This window comes from Pecten maximus, chromosome 10 (assembly GCF_902652985.1).
Source record: "Pecten maximus chromosome 10, xPecMax1.1, whole genome shotgun sequence".
NCBI lineage: Eukaryota > Metazoa > Mollusca > Bivalvia > Pectinida > Pectinidae > Pecten > Pecten maximus.
Window position 1 is genome coordinate 21,640,199 of NC_047024.1, and position 20,421 is coordinate 21,660,619.

Below are 20,421 nucleotides of genomic sequence, written 5' to 3' on the forward strand. Positions count from 1 at the left end.
TGATGTCATATTTAGGGTAGTTTTACAGAAAGTTCTGTCATAGATTTATGGCAGTAATTAGTATGGAGGCCTTTAGGGTGCCAAAAATTTATTTATTTTTGCACTTGTTAATTAAATGCACTTGTTATTTAGTCTCCAGGGGGAAAAACTGCAGCATCCCCGTCCAAGTGTGTCGAGTATGTTACAGTTTGCTTAGTTGTCAATATGTTCAAATTTTTGTTTATTTTTCACATCGCGATATTTTCTGCCTTTTGTTGATATTTTCCATTATTTCGACATCTAATCTGTCCAAATTAAAGTAGTTTGTTGGTATGTTTAATTTCATCAGTGGAACATTTTCAGCAAAACTATCAGAGGCTACACATATTAATTCCCTTACCTTTGATTAATGATGGTACAATTGTATATTGAACAGTCTAGTCAGTGAGCTATAATGCTAAAATAAATCTATCTGCATGCCATGTTAAATTCACAGCTGAAATCTATTGATATAACTGCAAACCTTGAAAAGTGTCAGATGAGTGCTAAACAGTCTGGGAATTTTTCTTTTTCTTTTTCTTCTAAAAGCTGTGGAGAAGTGCTTTAATTCAAAATTTTCTGCTTGAATTTTACTTGGAGTGGTTTTTAATGGTGTTGCAGAGCTTAAAGGAGGAAATCAAAGAAATTGTTCTGGTTTCAAATGTAGCTCATTGATAGTGATCTATGAAATGGCTATCAGATCGTATACAACTACGCCATTATTGGCAGATCGCTCTAAAATGAACTCATTCCTTGTGTTCCTACAGTGCATAAAGGGCTCTTTAGGTAAGGTGGGATTTCCAACATTGTTAATTTCCCTTAGGGGTCGGCCTAAAGATTTTTGTACACTTGGCGGCCATTCACTGATACAATTGCTTGGTGACATCAAAGTTGGTTTCCTAATTAATGGCTATACATTTATCCCAAATTAATCGATGATGCACTTGCCTAATTAACTAATTACGTAAATAAATTACTGAACTAAGAACCTAGATTTTCACAAAACAGATAAAAAATAATCGTTTATTTTAACGAAATAGGAAAGTTTGAACCAATAACTAAATACCAACATAAATAAACAGTAAATATACTTGGAACGATATTACTGATGATCAAGAGATTAACATGTGTGTGAAGTGTTTCAAGAATTGTCTGAAACGAAAGCCGCAACCTGGAGATCAAAATGTTGGTGTTGAAGATGATACCTGGTAGAACATCCCATTATATAATCCATAAAGGATCTATTTCATGGCCAGTCTTGATCCCACACCAAATTCACACTATGCATGAAGAGTTTCGATCAAAACTTGCCATTTTGCCTTAGCTAGCGCACAAAATTCCACCTCATCTTTCATCACACACTGTGGTGTCCTTGGTCCTCACGTATTTGTTCACATCATCCCATAAGGAACGATCTTAACTCTCACATTGAAATTTGCACTGATGATTGAAAACTTCTTAGGCCATTTTTAAACCAAATTTTTAGTCTTTTTTCTATATTTACGAATATATAGTTATCCATCCTAGTTGCTTAGATGAAAGATGAGTGTTATTTACCAGTGTGCCCTGGTAAAATACTAGCCAGATATTAGGGTTGGGCCTTGTGGGTATGTAACCCTGGTAAAATACTAGCCAGATATTAGGGTTGGGCCTTGTGGGTATGTAACCCTGGTAAAATACTAGCCAGATATTAGGGTTGGGCCTTGTGGGTATGTAACCCTGGTAAAATACTAGCCAGATATTAGGGTTGGGCCTTGTGGGTATGTAACCCTGGTAAAATACTAGCCAGATATTAGGGGTGAGGGCTATGGGAGTTTTATGGGTATGTAACCCTGGTAAAATATTAGTGAGATATTAGGGGGGGGGGGGGGGGGGGGGGGGGGGCTATGGGAGTTTTATGGGTATGTAACCCTGGTAAAATATAAGTGGGATATTAGGGGGGGGGGGGGGGCTATGGGAGTTTTATGGGTATGTAACCCTGGTAAAATATTAGTGGGATATTAGGGGGGGGGGGGGGGGGGGTTAAAGGGGTTTTATGGGTATGTAACCCTGGTAAAATATAAGTGGGATATTAGGGGTGGGGGCTATGGGAGTTTTATGGGTATGTAACCCTGGTGGTTACATACCATATACCCGCTGCATTATACCTTGATCGGCTAAGGAGAGAACTTCTCTTTAGCTCTATTGGTTGAGCATAAGACTAGCTACCCCGGAGAGGTCCAAGGTTCAATTCCAACAGAGAAAGTGATTTAGATTTAATTAATCATGCGCTCTGTTGTAGGCATATCCAGACACTGTTGGTCAAATTGTTTAATGACAGATAATCGGATTGCTATAACAACATGTTTCAATAGGCTGATAAATAATTACACAGTAGCCAAGTGTGTAATGAGAATAACACTATTTACTTGTTTCATCATAGTATTGGATTGACAGCTCAATCAAACATGTCATCAGGATCAGGGATAAGAAATGTATTGATCTGAGAACTCTCCTGTGCTGGCGGACACATTATGTGTACTCGTGTATTGTCTGAGAGCTGATTTGGTCGTGTGTCCATTGCTACTTCAACAACATAAGAGACGTAAAACGTTATGTGTGACTCGATGACAGATCGTAATGAATGTCTGTCTGTTTATAATTACCAGGAAAAACATACTTTGTTAAATACTGGCCGAAATCTACCAGCTGATCGAGTGTCGGCAGAATGTTTATTTGGAGTCTGATTGACTGTACTGTACATTCGTTAAGCTGCTAATACAATGTATAAATGAAAATTGATATCAAAACAAAATATCATAGGTCGCTTAGTTTCTATTGGGGAAATTAACCTTAACAATAAAATGTCAAGGTAAAAAACGGATGAGATCAATTTTCAGTTCTTTTACAATATAACTCTGCTTTGCAACAGTAACAAAGTTAATATAAGCTTAATGAATACATCCATTCAATAAATATGTATTATAATTATTATACACCAAGACGTTTAATTAAGATTTTTTTTTTTTAATTTTAATTTTTCATTTGTATTTCAATAGTTTAATAGTTAAGACTTAATTAATTTCTGTTGTAACAAAGTATTTCAGCCTGCACAGGTGATAGTTTGGAAAACAGACAGTTAACGCCATTCATTTTATCTGTAGAGAAAAGTGACTGGTCAGTAAAATTGCCAGCAAATTTAACTGTTCAGTAAAATTGCAAATAAATGTAACTGTTCTGTAAAATTGCCAAAAATATTACTGTTCAGTAAAATTGTCAACAAATGTAACTGTTCAGTAAAACTGCCAACAAATGTAACTGTTCAGTAAAATTGCCAAAAATGTAACTGTTCAGTAAAACTGCCAACAAATGTAACTGTTCAGTAAAATTGCCAACAAATGTACATGTTCAGTAAAATTGCCAACAAATATACATGTTCAGTAAAATTGTCAAAAATGTAACTGTTCTGTAAAATTGCCAACAAATGTTACTGTTCAGTAAAATTGCCAAAAAATGTATATGTTCAGTAAAATTGCCAACAAATGTAACTGTCCTGTAAAATTGCCAACAAATGTACATGTTCAGTAAAATTGCCAAAAAATGTAACTGTTCAGTAAAATTGCCAACAAATGTAACTGTTCAGTAAAATTGCCAACAAATGTAACTGTTCAGTAAAATTGCCAACAGATGTAACAGTTCAGTAAAATTGCCAACAAAATTAACTGTTCTGTAAAATTGCCAACAAATATAATTGTTCAGTAAATTTGCAAACTAATCAATGTAATTCAATTTTCTGGTAATAATTGAGCCCTTACTCAGGAATGGGTCATATACAGTAATATGTTCTTCTCCTGGGCTTATTTCACAATAAATATGGTACAAAATGCAAATGTTTTGTTTCATTCCTTTTCATTGCCGTTTCAGAAATAATAAAATGGAGCCATGATCGATAAATATTGTTATTTGCTTGATTGAATTTCAGATAATAGAAATATTGTTTACTTTCCAGTAAAGTTTCAAGAAATTCAAAATTTGTGATCCATATCACAAGGGATGTGTCCATAAATCACACAATGTCTTTAAAACTTCCATTTTTAAATGCCACTGCAGTTGCAGGCGTATTTGTTTGTTTGACAGGAAAGAAAAAAGAAATACTGTATCGCTAGTTATTGGGAAATGGAAGTATAAAATGTATAGTGCTGTAATGGACTAGATTATTTGAGAGGAACGTATGTGACGGGAAAACCTCCGTGTAGGGCATAAGGAAACAAAACATTAATAAAGGAAGCCATACTCCAAGGGCGATGATGATTTAGACTGGCAACACGGAGCCAAATGAGTACTTATTGTATCGAGTTCTTCCAGCTTATACATTGTTATGATTGGACTTAGTGATGTAGGGCTGCTTTTCTATCATATGTGGGACGTCCATATAAGGAAATGGACAATTTGTCTCTCTATTATAGGATATGTACCAGACGTAGTTCATCGTAAATTCCACCCACACCTACGGTAATTATTTGTTTATAACACAGACACAGAAGGTTTTGGACTTCCTAACGATTGTCCAGGCTAGTCTGTGCATTTTGACGTTCATTCTGTCAACCCTAGATAGCCTCACTCTGGTGTACATGTATCATGTGACACATGGAGTGTTTTGATGTCAAGGCCATACAGGCCTTCCTATGGTAGCCTCACTCTGGTGTACATGTATCATGTGACACATGGAGTGTTTTGATGTCAAGGCCATACAGGCCTTCCTATGGTAGCCTCACTCTGGTGTACATTGTATCATGTGACACATGGAGTGTTTTGATGTCAAGGCCATACAGGCCTTCCTATGGTAGCCTCACTCTGGTGTACATGTATCATGTGACACATGGAGTGTTTTGATGTCAAGGCCATACAGGCCATCCTATGTTAGCCTCATTCTGGTGTACATGTATCATGTGACACATGGAGTGTTTTGATGTCAAGGCCATACAGGCCATCCTATGGTAGCCTCATTCTGGTGTACATGTATCATGTGACACATGGAGTATTTTGATGTCAAGGCCATACAGGCCATCCTATGGTAGCCTCATTCTGGTGTACATGTATCATGTGACACATGTAGTGTTTTGATGTCAAGGCCATATAGGCCATCCTATGGTAGCCTCATTCTGGTTTGGTCCATGTGACACGTACATTGGGTTTTGAATGTTTATATAAGCACTCCTGCTGTAACAGGCCATCAAAATGCTGAACATGTGTTTCACTCTGGTTGTCAAAACATTGATCGTAAGTCTCACTTTGGCCATCAAAGTATCTGCCATAATTCAAATCTCACTCTGGCCATCAACATTATGGTCGTAAGTCTTGCTCTGGCCGTCATAACGTTTAAATTTGTCTCTCATTGGCTATCAAGGAGCGTTGATCATGTCTCACTCTGGCTGTGAAAACGTTGATCATTTGTCTCTCTCATGCTGTGAAAACATTGATAGCCTGACTCTGGTCCATGTGACATTGGGGTTTGACTACAGAGACTGTACAGGCCATCAAAACTGAGATAGAAATCCTATCTATTCTAAGTATATCCTTTATTTTTATTGATGCAAATATTGTAAATTTTCAATGCATGCTGACATGCTTGACTTTTCTTACGTTCAGAAGTTCTTTTTGTCAACTTTTTTTTCAAGGTAAAGTTACGGATGCAATAGCTAGTAGATTTCAGCTTTTGTTTGTTTATCAAGTACCTGACATATAAAAAATGCTGTCACTGTTACTATAAATAGAATTTTGACATCCTTGGCGACTAAAACATTTGTTTTACTTTTGAATAGTTCCTTATCATCATAGGGGATTCATATCATCTTCCACTCCTGTTTACATCAGATCTTTGTTTAGGCACTAGATTCTTTAAACCTTTAAATCTAAATCTGAATGAAACATCCCTTACAGTTATGGTTTATATAAAATCATATACTATATATTATCCCATGAAAAGCACAGATGGTCAGCTCATAAAACATCTGATTCAAAGTAGAATGTGAACTAATATGGCATGCAGAAGAATAAAATGATATTTTGCTGAACTGCTATGGTTTTTGGTGAGCTTATATTACAGGTATGGGGCTATTACCAGACATGAGTCTTATTACCAGGCATGGGCTTATTGCCAGACATGAGTCTTATTAACAGGCATGGGCTTATTACTGGACACGTACTATTTGCAAACATGGACTTATTGCCTAATGTATGGGCTTATTACCAGGTATTGGGCTATTACCAGACATAGGCTTATTATCAGACATTGTAATCAATTATTACCAGACATGGGCTTATTACAAGACATGGACTTATTACCAGACATGGGCTTATTACCAGGCATGGGATTATTACCAGTTATGGGGCTATTACCAGACATGGGCTTATTATCAGACATGGACTTATTACCTGACATGGGGCTTATTATCAAACATGGGGCTTATTACCTGACGTGGGGCTTATTACCAGACATGGGCTTATAACTAGTCATAGGGCTTATTGTTAGACATGAGCTTAGTACCATACGTGGGACTTATTACCAGACACGGGGCTTATTACCAGGCATGGGCTTATTACCAGACATTGGGTTTATTACCAGGCATGGGCTTATTGCCAGACATGGGCTTATTTGCAGATAAACAGGGTTTTCTAACTCCTATGTGAAAATAACTAGCTATAATGCTGATTTTGACCAAACTTGCTAATGCTCATGGAATAGTAAAAATCAATTACATGCTTCAGGCTGATTTGAAATCCAGTGTCTTATTGGCTGGGAGGTTTACATTCGTACTTCTCCATTTTATCAGGATGATTTTGACAAAACCTTACAACAATAGATACTAGCTGTAATGGATATTAGCTGTTAAAGCAAGATCATTGCTATGACAAAATCTATAACTTCTCAGCTAGGTTCCGGTGTTTTTTTTTTTTACTGTATATAGTATGAAATAGTTGGCTTTTTTCCCTTAACATATGTCAGAGAATGTGGGAATTAATTCAGAATTCAAGATGGCCACCCTTTGCTTCAATACTGAATTTTTTTTATCAAAATCTTAAGAATGGAGCATCAGGTCAATTTTGATTAATGATATTGATACAAAATTTGTCATAATGCCCTGACAAAATATATGGTTTAATAGCAAATTACCTAGGCTGATAAAACAACAAGATGGTAACTATAATGATCTGAAATTCACAGAAATTTTTTCGAATTCTTGCTGGATTCTGATGCATTTACTTCAAAATGTGAGTAATCTAGATCACAAAATGTAGAAATATTAATAATGATTTTGATATGTAAAAAGGATACTAACTTGATTTGGAAATAAAACATCCCTATGGCATTTTGTTACATAAAGTGGATACTAATTTTTAATGGAGAAATTACACGTCGAGAAATATCGCCCAGCACTTCCCGGTAGTGCTAGCTCACAAATGTGTTTTATGGGGATAGTTTATAATGGATGTTAGCTGCTACTAATTGGGCTGTATGTTTTATTGAATAATGTACAAGCATTCTATATGAATTGTTATAAGTTGAATGGTTCATATATAGTGAGTATTATAAAAGCTGGTTGCTATATATAGTGATAATTGATCTTCCCAATACGAACATGAAAAGCAATTCAAATGTTTCAAATCAAATTCTATATTTTTTTTTTGACGAATTATACAAGTAAAATGTTCTATTTTTGGTGTTAGATGAACAGAATTGGCTGCATGTGTTATCTGTGACTAATTACCATTGGAAATATAAGCCTTTATGTGGCGATCTGTCTGTCAATGAAATACATTAGGGGGTAGATGAGTGCATTACGGAACATTTTAAGAGCGACAATGAGTAGCGAGGTTATTGATCCTCACAGATTACCTGTGTTATGACGCAGAGCGGGGGAGGAAAGTCATTATATAAGACTGGGTCAACACTCTCCTTGTAGTGATGGTACTCTAAATATCCTTATACACACATCGTCAACCTATTTGTTAATTCCATAGCAAACAAAACATAATTTTCCAAGAGTGTTCTTTGATTTTTTTATCTCCGCATCGCCAGTAGACTCCGGAGGCCGTTCCAAAGAACAAGTGAACATACGTCATGCTGCAGATTCTAACACATCCGTCCGTCCATCCGTCCATCTGACAGCCTGTTTCTCCTGCAGTGTCAGCGTTTTACTGTCCATAACATATATTGTGTACTTGCCAACTTTTTGAAATTTCCATGCGGGAGGATGTTAAGAGTTCAGATGTTAATTAAGCCTGTAGGAAAAGAACAATAAATAAATCTCCTTCAGGCAAACAGTAATATCTAACTACATGTTTGAAGCAGCTCTTTCCTCTGGATTTGTGAAGTTATGAACAATGAAAAATGTTTGCTGATAATTTAAATCTAAATTTAATGTCCAAAATTGGTAGTCTTCCTCAATCAATATCAGAAAGAGAGTAATGATATAGACCTGGTAGCATCAGAATTAGGATGAAGAGTTATAAGTTTGTTCAAATGAATGACCTTGACTACAAGTAAAAGGTCATGGTTGCAGCATATTGAATTCTTAACAATTGAATATCAAAAGAGACACAGGGTCATGATATTTAGACATTAAATGTAGAGATATATCAAGTTGTTCAAATGACTGATCCTGTTTCAGTTTCAAGACAAATGGTTGTAATGTCACATATTTTGATAGCATCATATTGTGTTGAAGGGCTACTAGCAATGAAAATGACTATAACCTTGACACACTTTCAAGGTCACAGAGGTGAAATGTTTGAAAATGTTTTAACAGCTTTTCAATGACCCAGAGGTCAAGTTATACAGTAGCATGCTTGAATGGAGCATGTTTTAATATAATTTAAGCTCAATCAACTTTCAAGGTCACAGGTGCCAATTGTTTAGACATCTTATTAGTCCCCTGCTGTTTGAAAAACGGGGGGGGGGACTATAGGTTTACCCTCCGTCTGTCCGTTCGTCCGTCCGTCCGTCCGTCCGTCCGTCCGTCCGTCCGTCCGTCTGTCTGTCTGTCACACAATAGTTGTCCGGACAACTCCTTCTAAAGTACTACTCCGACCTTAACGAAACTTGGTATACATGATCAGTATAACATGTAGTGGTGCATCCCACATTTGTTTTTTTCGAAAAACCATTTAAAAAAAAAAAAATTGGAAATGAATAGGTGCACTTCTAGCTCAGGCAGGGGACTTTGTATTGCTGTTTCAATACTATCCATCCTTGTTCTTATGAATAATCAACTCCAACATCAAGATATAAGGCTAGTAGCAATTGTTAACATGAAGTGTTATCTAATTTGTTCAGTCTTGTGATCTTTCACATGCTTTAAATGTCACAGGTGTCAAATTAATATTTCATCAACCAATCTTTGAAGCCAAGAGGCCTAGTGCCATAATATATGGCAAATGAAAGTATCAGATTGTCAAGTGAATTAAGAGCTGTCTATTGTTGGTTGAAATGAGCAACCCAGGCTGACCCATTTTGAAGTATAGTCCGATTAGAATGACCTGACATGTTGATTAGCAAATTGATTGCAGACGAGTTGGTATTCATGTAGGGAAAACAGGTGCATTGCATACATATGTACTTGTACAGTTTTGAATGATGTACAAGACCCGTCACATGGACAAATCAGTCGTGTGCACTAAGTGGGTACGTTACTGAGATATTGGTAACAGTGTTATGGGTTCGAATCCCATCAGGCATTGTTTTCCCTAACAAAAGTTGTTTCTATTTGTGTATTGTTTTATGTGTGTGCAAACTTTTTGTGTTCGTGTTTTGTTTCTATTTTTACATTTGATATTTCTTAATAGTTTTTTTTTCAATTCTGCTATCAATTATCTTCATCATCCTTGCTGGCAGCTTGAATATTCAACTATTGACATATCAAACAACATTCAACGATATACTCCCAACGACTGAGTACATGTATATGTATATAAATATGTTTGACAAGCATAACTCTCTTATGCTTTTTAGGTCACCTGAGACAAAATCTCAAGTGACCTATTCTAATCGCCTTTTGTCCGTACGTCGTTGTCCGTAAACAATTTACATTTTTGACTTCTTCTCCAAAACCCCTAAACCAAATTCAAGGAAATTTGGCAGGAAGCTTCTATTGCTAAAGGTCAACCAGAATGGTGAATTATATGGTTCCCACCCCCCAGGGGCCTGAGGGGCGGGGCTAAAAAGGGTTGAATTGACTAAAACTTCAAAAATCTTCTACTCTATACTCTCAGATATGGTGGAATCAAACACTCTTCATAGATGGAAGGGTCTTAAGGTGCTTTACCAAAATTGTGAATTTCATGACCATGGGGTCACACGTTTGCCCCTGGGGAGGGGCTAAACTTTACTATAGTTTATATAGGGAAATCACATTTTTGACTATAATTTGTTTGATTTCTATTGGAATTAATTCTAACTTGGTTAATATTATCAGCTTGTGATGGCAGTTTGTTGGTATGCACATGTTGGCCCTGACTGACCCCCAGGGGCTGATGGGTGGGGCTAAAAAGGGCCAAATTGACTGAAATTTCAAAAATCTTTCTTCTCAAGACCCAAATAAGGTAGAATCGAATACTCTTCATAGATGGAAGGGTCTTATGGTGCTTTACTAAAAGTATGAATTTCATGACCCTGGGGTCACAAGTTTGCCCCTGGGGAGGGGATAGATTTTACTATAGTTTATATAGGGAAATCACATTTTTGACTATAACTTGTTTGATTTCTATTGGAATTCATTCTAACTTTGTTAACATAATCAGCATGGGATGACAGCTTAATCATATGAACATGTTGGTCCTGATTGACCCCTAGGGGCTGATGGGCGGGGCCAAAAAGGGTCATTTAAATTAACTGAAATATTTCAAATCTCAGGTGATCCTTAAGTCCCATGGGCCTATTGTTAATATGTTCAAATTAATGACCACATTAGTCTTCTTTTTTATTATCTAACATACCTGTTTGTAAAGGTACATTGAGTGTGTGACACAGAGATCGATCTCAGTAAGCTTGATTATATCATATATATTTTGTAATAGCCTTTCACTGTTACCTAAGCTAATTGCTCATATTTTGTCAATAGTCTGAATACAATTTGCAATATCGCAGTGATTATTCGGTCAAGTTACTCCTCAACGTGTACACATGCATTATGTACTTGATGCACCAAAACTTCAATTAACAATTTGACATAACTACACACAAATTGGACCGCCTACTTTGAATATTCCAGGAAAAGTCAACACAACAGGTAATTCTGGTCAGACTATATTAATAAACAATTAAAATGCAATTTTAATATCATTTGTATCCCCACCTTGGACCAAAGTTCGATTCATATGGTTGATAGTTTATTTCAATTGTCGTTTAATAAATAAACGGCCAATTTCAATTCAATCTATGGTTTTAGTTGTTTGTCTTCTTTGGTCAAGCTGGTCATGTCCGAAGTCATGTATAAACATATTTAAATCTCCTTTATTGCTTTGAAGCTCAATGTTATAAAATTCACATAATGAGCTGAATTCTTTCAACAAAATGTGACCTTACCCACTTGAAATAATAGATGAGCAATTGGGCCCATTGGACATCTTGGTATTTCAGGGAGGACTGTATTTCTAGATATTCATCTACATGTCCCTCCCTCCATCCATCTATCTGTACCTCCCTCCATCCTTCCATCTATCTGTCCCTCCCTCCGTCCTTCCATCTATCTATCCTTCCCTCCATCCTTCCATCTATCTGTCCCTCCATCCATCTATCTGTCCCTCCATCCATCTATCTGTCCCTCCCTCCATCCTTCCATCTATCTGTCCCTCCCTCCATCCTTCCCTCTATCTGTCCTTTCCTCCGTCCTTCCATCTATCTGTCCCTCCCTCCCTCCGTCCTTCCATCTATCTGTCCCTCCCTCCCTCCGTCCTTCCATCTATCTGTCCCTTCCTCCATCCTACCATTTATCTGTCCCTCCCTCCATCCTTCCATCTATCTGTCCCTCCCTCCATTCTTCCATCTATCTGTCCTTCCCTCCGTCCTTCCATCCATCTGTCCCTCCCTCCATCCTTCCATCTATCTGTCCCTCCCTCCATCGTTCCATCTATCGGTCCCTCCATCTATCCTTCCATCTATCTGTCCCTCCCTCCGTCATTCCATCTATCTGTCCCTCCATCCATCTATCTGTCCCTCCCTTCATCCCTCCATTTATCTGTCCCTCCCTCCGTCCCTCCATCTATCTGTCCCTCCCTCCATCCCTCCATTTATCTGTCCCTCCCTCCGTCCCTCCATCTATCTGTCCCTCCCTCCATCCCTCCATCTATCTGTCCCTCTCTCCATCCTTCCATATATCTGTCCCTCCCTCCATCCTTTCATCTATCTGTACCTCCCTCCTTCCTTCCATCTATCTACCCCTCCATCCTTCCATCTGTCTGTCCTTCTCTCCCTCTATCCTTCCATCTATCTGTCCCTCCCTCCATCTATCTGTCCCTCCCTCCATCCCTCCATTTATCTGTCCCTCCCTCCGTCCTTCCATCTATCTGTCCCTCCCTCCATCTATCTGTACCTCCCTCCGTCCCTCCATCTATCTGTCCCTCCCTCCGTCCCTCCATTTATCTGTCCCTCCCCCCGTCCTTCCATCTATCTGTCCCCTCCCTTCATCCTTCCATCTTTCTGTCCCTCCCTCCATCCTTTCATCTTTCTGTCCCTCCCTCTGTCCTTCCATCTTTCTGTCCCTCCCTCTGTCCTTCCTTCTATCTATCTGTCCCTCCCTCTGTCCTTCCATCTATCTGTCCCTCCCTCCGTCCTTCCATCTATCTATCCTTCCCTCCCTCCTTCCATCTATCTGTCCCTCCCTCTGTCCTTCCATCTATCTGTACCTCCCTCCGTCCTTCCATCTATCTACCCCTCCATCCTTCCAACTATCTGTCCCTCCCTCCATCCTTCCATCTATCTGTCCCTCCCTCTGTCTTTCCATCTATCTGTCCCTCCCTCTGTCCTTCCATCTATCTGTCCCTCCCTCTGTCCTTCCATCTATCTGTACCTCCCTCTGTCCTTCCATCTATCTACCCCTCCATCCTTCTATCTATCTGTCCTTCTCTCCCTCCATCCTTCCATATATCTGTACCTCCCTCCGTCCCTCCATCTATCTGTCCCTCCCTCCGTCCCTCCATTTATCTGTCCCCTCCCCGTCCTTCCATCTATCTGTCCCTCCCTCCGTCCCTCCATCTATCTGTCCCTCCCTTCATCCTTCCATCTTTCTGTCCCTCCCTCCATCCTTTCATCTTTCTGTCCCTCCCTCCGTCCTTCCATCTATCTGTCCCTCCCTCCCTCGTCCTTCCATCTATCTGTCCCTCCCTCCATCCTTCCAACTATCTGTCCCCTCCCTCCATCCTTCCATCTATCTATTCCTCCCTCCATCCTTCCATCTATCTGTTCCTCCTGCCATCCTTACATCTGACTGTTTTGCTCATGTCTTGATTAAAGTTTTCTGATTGCATAACATGCATGCAAGTATCTTAATGAAACTTCAAAAACAAATGCATCAACAATAGTCAGTGTGTCAATCGCACTATCAGACCCATACCCAAAGGCAAAAGCGTCTAAACGGCTAATATTTTTTATGGAGTTCAGTGATGGATGTATTGTGACAATCCATCATCAATTTCTTTTTTTTGTTCTTAAGAAACACCTGCTCCTGTAGAGCTCTGAAAACTACAGTCTGTCAATGATGGAGTGATTATCTCAATTACAGTAAATCAAAGACTTCAAAACAACTTCAGGATTAAAGCATATATGAACTATTCCTTAGAGCTTTGTTGAAGCCTTATACATTGCTGTCTTTACGGCCCTTCACTCCAGGAGTCTCCTGGAAGTTCCACAGAATTCCTTTTTGAGGCTCTAATAGCCTAATTTTTCTCTTTGAAATATCATAGGTGGCTATTGGAATTTCTGATAGAGTTTCTTCTGGAAGTAAAATTGGAGGCAACATATTTGAAGCTTCCATTTAGCATCTCTTCTTAAAATGTCATCAGGCGCTTCCAATTTTAAGGAATATCTCCAGGAAGTACACTTAAAATTCTTATTCAGTTTCTCCTTGTCCTCTTTAAATGTTTCATCAATATTCCATAAGAAATTCCTCAACTTTCTTGTATATACTGTTCAATTAAAAATTGAAGGAATTCCATTGGGTTAAGGAATGTTGATGAAACTGAGGCTTTGAAGTTGCAAATGGAGGCTTTTTTTGGAAATGTCATTAGTTTCTCTTTTGAGTTTCCAGTAGTATCTCCTTGAAGTAGGTCTCTCCAATTTTTTTATGAGTGCAAACAGAGACTTATAATACATACTGGAATGGAAGCTGCCATTTAGTTTTTCCTTCTTGTAGCCATGGATGCATGGAGTCTCTTCGCAATTTCCATGTGGCCATAATAGTCTCTTCACAATTAAATTCTATTTGGCTATATCGTCTCTTCGCAATTTCCATGTGGCCATATAGTCTCTCCACAATTTCCATTTGTGTCTTTCAAGTTTCAATAGATTTTTTTCTGAATGTTTCAGCAGATTCTGTCTTATAGGCTTATAAAGCTGAACTTTTATCTATTCTTGAAGCATGTCTATTGTCTAGCCTTTGAAGTTGCCACAAGTGTCTCCTTAAAACATTGAAGCCCAATTGGTGTTTATGACCCTTAAAGCCCAACTGGTGTTTATGATCCTTGAAGCCCAACTGGTGTTTATGATCCTTGAAGCCCAACTGATGGGTTTATAACACTGAGGCTGTGGGAGCCTTTCCTTGAGGCTTTCTTTGAAGCCAAACTGAGTCTCTGCTTTGAAGCACCAACAGATATACATATGCATAATGCAAAAATAACTAGGTCAAATCAGAACAAAAAATCAGCATGATTGTCATGGTAATGAAACAAAATTGTTATAAAAATAACAAATTTATCACAGTGAATCAAAACTACTACAATCTAAAATGAACAGACAAAACTCTCTAAGCCAAACCTATAATTACTTAATGAACCAGGAATTAAAACAATAAAAAAGGCAGGCTAGCTCTTCCAATTGTATTTTATTGTTTTATTCACACAAAGACACTGTTAACCACATCTGGATAAGTTCATTATATGGTAAATGTTCATTTGGTTACCCTGACGACCAATCAAAGGAATAAAAAGTAAATTAGTGGTAGAATCGGTGGTCGATGAGACCTCCACATGGCCCTGCGTGTGACTCCCGTAATCACGAGCGCTCCATAGCGACAGAGCGAGGATCCGGTTGCTCTCATCGCTATTGTATTGCTATTGACGACTGTCAGGAATCCATCGGCGACCACTAGCAACATTGCTCGTATATTGAGTTGACATCTATTGAACTTCCTCTTAATTGCTTCTGCAGTTAATTGTAGTTTTGGTGTAATCAGCTGAAGCATATTCATTTGCAGCTTAATCTTCCAAAAAAGTAATTTGGTTAGGTTACAGATGTAATGCATACTGACAATACTATATACAAGATTTAATCCCAGAAGGCCTTGCAGCCTGGCAATCAGGCCCAGCACGAGGTCCAGATTATTCCTTACTCTGATTGGTTAAAATTACCTTGTGGACTGAAGAAGAAAATTGAAAGTTTTTGTTTAGCATTGAATACAATAGAAACATACATGTTTAATCAAATTATATCTATCTGTGTAAATAACATCCAGAATGAGGTTGTAAGTTCACTGATTTGATCTGGTCCTGGAAATTGAATTATAAATATACGATGTTACTTTATAATGTAAAGTCTCTGAATCTAATGATCCTCTAGCTTTCAATATCCATTGACAAAAAGGCAGGGATACTGCCTTAATCTCTTGTTCTTCATGTAACATTGAAGACAATATATTATACAACAAAACAAAACATATGTAAAGTGCTGTTTTTTGCTCTCTGCAGAGTATGTTATACTATAAACAAAATAGAAAGTGCTGTTTTTTGCTCTCTCTGCAGAGTTCGTCCTTCATTTAAATTCAGTTCAGCGGTAGCTGCTGAGGACAAAGAGAAATCTAATTTAGCACTGTTTTTAATTAGCATCATGATGCTCCACCTGGTCACATGGTCGCAAAATGTAATCACTTAAACTTCCAATGCTATGTTTTAAATGCCCATCTTTGACATGACTTGATGGACTATGCTGGCTGCAATTGCACTAAAGTTCTTTATGATGTTTCTAATTTCTAAGCTCATGCACCATGCTCTATACCTGACTATACAAAAAAGAAAACGTAATTAGAAATTTTTTAAAAATTGAGAATTTTTTTGTTTGTTATTTATTTCATCATTGATAGCCTTATTTAACCCTTTAAGCCCTGATGATGCATTAATGCATCACCGGGCCAGGGCCGAATGATGCATTAATGCATCACCGTGCCGGGGCCGAATGATGCATTAATGCATCACGGAAGTAGATTTTTTTCTGCATTTTTTTGAAGTGATGATACAGCGATTTAAATAATCATAACTGATTCTTACTTGAATGAGATAATGTTTGGCAATAAATAATGAAATTGACAATACGTAACACAACTTTAAATGTCTAAATTTACGTATAACGTTGAACTTGTTTTAAACTTCTGCTCTCAGGAACTTCCGGTCGGACGGGATATTGTAAACTTGAGTCATAGACTAAGAAATATTCTGATGAATGGTTTCAAGTAACCTATGTTTTAGGTTTCTATATTATCATGAATAGTTCTAAACTACATATGTTATACTTAAAGAAATACTCTCACAAATGGTTCTAACCTACTTTGTTATAGACTAAGAAATTTGATCATGAATGGTCTCCAGCTACCTATGATATAGGTTATCACTATCATGAATAGTTCTAAGCTACGTATGTTATATACTTTAAGAAATACTCTCACAAATGATTATAATCTACTTGTGTTATAGACTAAGAACTATTATCATGAATGGTTCTAATCTATTCCTATGTTATGTAAAATATTAATTTCTTACATGCTGAAATTGTATCTGATATGAGCCTTGGTTAAAACCTTTTTTCTTTCGATCCCATGTTGGATAACACACTGCATAGTCATGATTTTGCCTCATTTGGCATGAATATTGGCAGGAGAATTTTCCAGGAATGTAACTATACATATAAAAGGAATGTATTACAGTTTTGTCCCCCCTGGGCTTTTAAGTTATACATGTTGTACTCTAAAATGTATTAATGGTCCCAGTGCTACATGAAGCGGAACAGATGATGCCTTCAGCGCTTACATCATAATCTTGTAGAGATCTGCGGTTTATTCGACCATGTAATGTTCGGATAATTATTTTTAGTCTGACAAATCCCTTTGTTCTGGCGTAAAGTACAAATATAGATACACTTGTGTACCAATATGGTAACCTTGTTACCTGTAACACAATAGGTTTATATTATAACGAAGTGAAGTTGTTAGGAAAAAAATGCATAATTTATCACAACACTACAAATTGCTCACTGGATAATGATGTTACCAGATATATAGATACCATATCTCTTTAATTGCTTGATTGTTAGCATGGTTTATAATCCTCTGAACAAGCAGGGCTATTTTGATGCTATGTAGTAGCTGGTGGCTACCACACTGAACAATATACAGGATGCCTGTTGCATATTTTATCTGGAGTAATTGGGTAAATGGATACAATCGTGATACCGGAGGATGGTCTATGATGTTGACTTTCTCAGAAATGTGAGACCGAAGGATGGTCTATGATGTTGACTTTCTCAGAAATGTGAACTGCTCTTGATTGGAGGGATTGAACCTTACACCTCTCTGAATTTCACCTGAGGGCGTATTTTAGTGCTGTACTTACCCAACACGTCAAGCTTTTCTGGTCCCTCTGTATATACTGGGTTTGTTGTTAATGTTAGTTTAATGTTGGAAATCTCACCACTTTTTGACTAACTGGCCTTGAAATGTTCATAATTTTCCTCTTAAATTACTCTCTCTCTTTATCCTGGTGCAACATCAGGGCTTCAGTTCCTATGGTGGTATCTCATTTTTCAAGAAGGAAAAATGTCAAACCAATTGAATTGGAACTCTGTTTCACTGTGGAGTCTGCACCATAGATTTGATTGGTTGCTGGTTTAACGACTCTTTTCACAGTCCAAGGCATGCACTCAGGCAGCGTGTACCATAGAGGACTTTGATGTCTGAGATACTGTATTTATCCCTCAATAAGCCCAGGGGGCCAACACATGACCTCTGACCTAAAGTTAAGAGGTGGACTTATTACACAACTTTGATATTGCATTCAATAGTACATAATTTCTCTGAACAGCAATATATACAAATAGTATATGTATGTATGGGCTTATTTCTAGATATTGGCTTATTATATAATTACTAGATGTTGGTTTGATTATTGCTAGGTATTGGCTTATTGTCAGATGTTGGCTTATTACAAGATATTGGCTTATTGCTAGATATTTGCTTATATTATTAGATGTTGGCTTATTGGTGGATATTGGCTTATTACTTGGTGTTGACTTATTGCTAGATATTGACTTATTACTAGATGTTGACTTATTGCTGGATATTGACTTAATGCTAGATGTTGACCTATTGCTAGATATTGACTTATTGCTAGATGTTGGCTTGGTTATTGCTATATTTTGTCTTATTGTGAGATATTGACTTCTTACTAGATGTTGACTTATTGCTGGATATTGACTTATTGCTAGATGTTGGCTTATTGCTAGATATTGACTTATTGTTAGATGTAAACTTATTGCTAGATATTGACTTATTGCTAGATGATGGCTTGGTTATTGCTATATTTTGTCTTATTGCTAGATATTGGCTTATTACTAGATGCCGACTTATTGCTAGATATTGACTTATTACTAGATGTAAACTTATTGCTAGATATTGACTTATTGCTAGATGATGGCTTGGTTATTGCTATATTTTGTCTTATTGCTAGATATTGGCTTATTACTAGATGTTGACTTATTGCTAGATATTGAATTATTGCTAGATGTTGGCTTATTATTAGATGTTGGCTAATTGCTGAATATTGGCTTATTACTAGATATTGACTTATTGCTAGATATTGGCTTATTGTGAGATAGATAAATGATCAATTGTGAAAGATATAAACATTGGTTTGGTTCCAAATGGTGTTGTTTTGAACTTTATGGATGGAATTTGATTATCAAAACTTATCAATTTTTTCTCCTTTGTATTTTCACAGTGGCAGAATTTGCACAACAAATGGCCGCAGCCCACGAACACTTCTCAAAAGAAATCCAATCTGTAATATCATCATTCCGCAGGAAAAACTACGAACTGCTGAAAGAAAGGTTTGTCAATAATCATAAAAAATTGCTTTTGCATCAATTCAGTTAATGGTGAAATCAAAACGATATCAAATATACATATGTGTTCATTCATTTATCAATTAGATAGCATCTTGGTGTTTGTAATGCCCCTCATTGTGTTGTTAGAGATATCTTATGGTCCTGTGTCGGAGTATTGGTCATTAAATGGAAAGCTTTAATATTTCTTTAATATCGCATGCAGTAAACATAGAGATGTAGCTGGAAAGATAGAGAACCTCAAGGAGGCTGGAAAAAATTATAAATTATAAAAGTCAAGAGGCTGGGGAATATATTGCGTGTTATGGCTGATTTTAAGGAGAATGTAAATAGGTTGTTATAGATGTTTAGCTTGGAAGCTAGGAAATGTAAAAAAAAATCATAGCTTCAGGGCCTGGAGGTAGAAATGTATATTTTTTAAAAGTGATTGCACTGTCTTATATTTTCTATGTCAATTCGAGTCTATAAAAAAGGGAAAGTTTCATCTCATGTAGGTTCTACACAGGTGTATCCTGGGATCTGTATCACCCATACAGGTGATATACATTAATGATTCATTATCAAATTGATCACCAATGAATATCAAGGTTAAAAGATGGATTAACCCGCAACAATTTCCCTCACTACGTTTCAGGCCAGTAGACACCCCATCATCTATATACAATGCCTGGGAGACCCTGCTTCAGGAAACAGAGCTTGATGCTCAGGTAAGATAACAACAGAAGTTAATTACTGTTGATTTGACAACAGAAGTTGATCTGGGTGGGGGTGGGGTAACCACACTAGTTGATGCTCAGTTGAGTTCACAACAGAAGTTAATTAAGGATTGAATCTTGATTTGGTCGATTTCATGGGGTCATGAATTGAGTTGCTCTTGAGACAAATTCAATGAACTGCGAAGCAGTTCATGTTGAATTTGTCTCAAGAGCAACTCAATTCATGACCCCATGAAATCGACCAAATCAATGATTCAATCCTTATATTTCAATTGTTTTTTTTTTTCGAATAAAAAAGGCGGTCTAGATATTAATGTCTCGAAGCTTGTG

General features: G+C 37.3%; 1 protein-coding gene across 2 annotated transcripts in view; it reads left to right on the plus strand.

The window, feature by feature from the left end:
- The window catches only part of LOC117336254, a 237,161-nt gene that overhangs the window by 45,127 nt on the left and 171,613 nt on the right, over positions 1-20,421 (plus strand). For both annotated transcript variants that reach the window (XM_033896729.1, XM_033896728.1), the window contains exons 3-4: positions 19,252-19,360; positions 20,010-20,082. In XM_033896729.1, the coding sequence (XP_033752620.1) occupies positions 19,252-19,360; positions 20,010-20,082 (182 nt within the window). The remainder of the gene's footprint in view (positions 1-19,251; positions 19,361-20,009; positions 20,083-20,421) is intronic.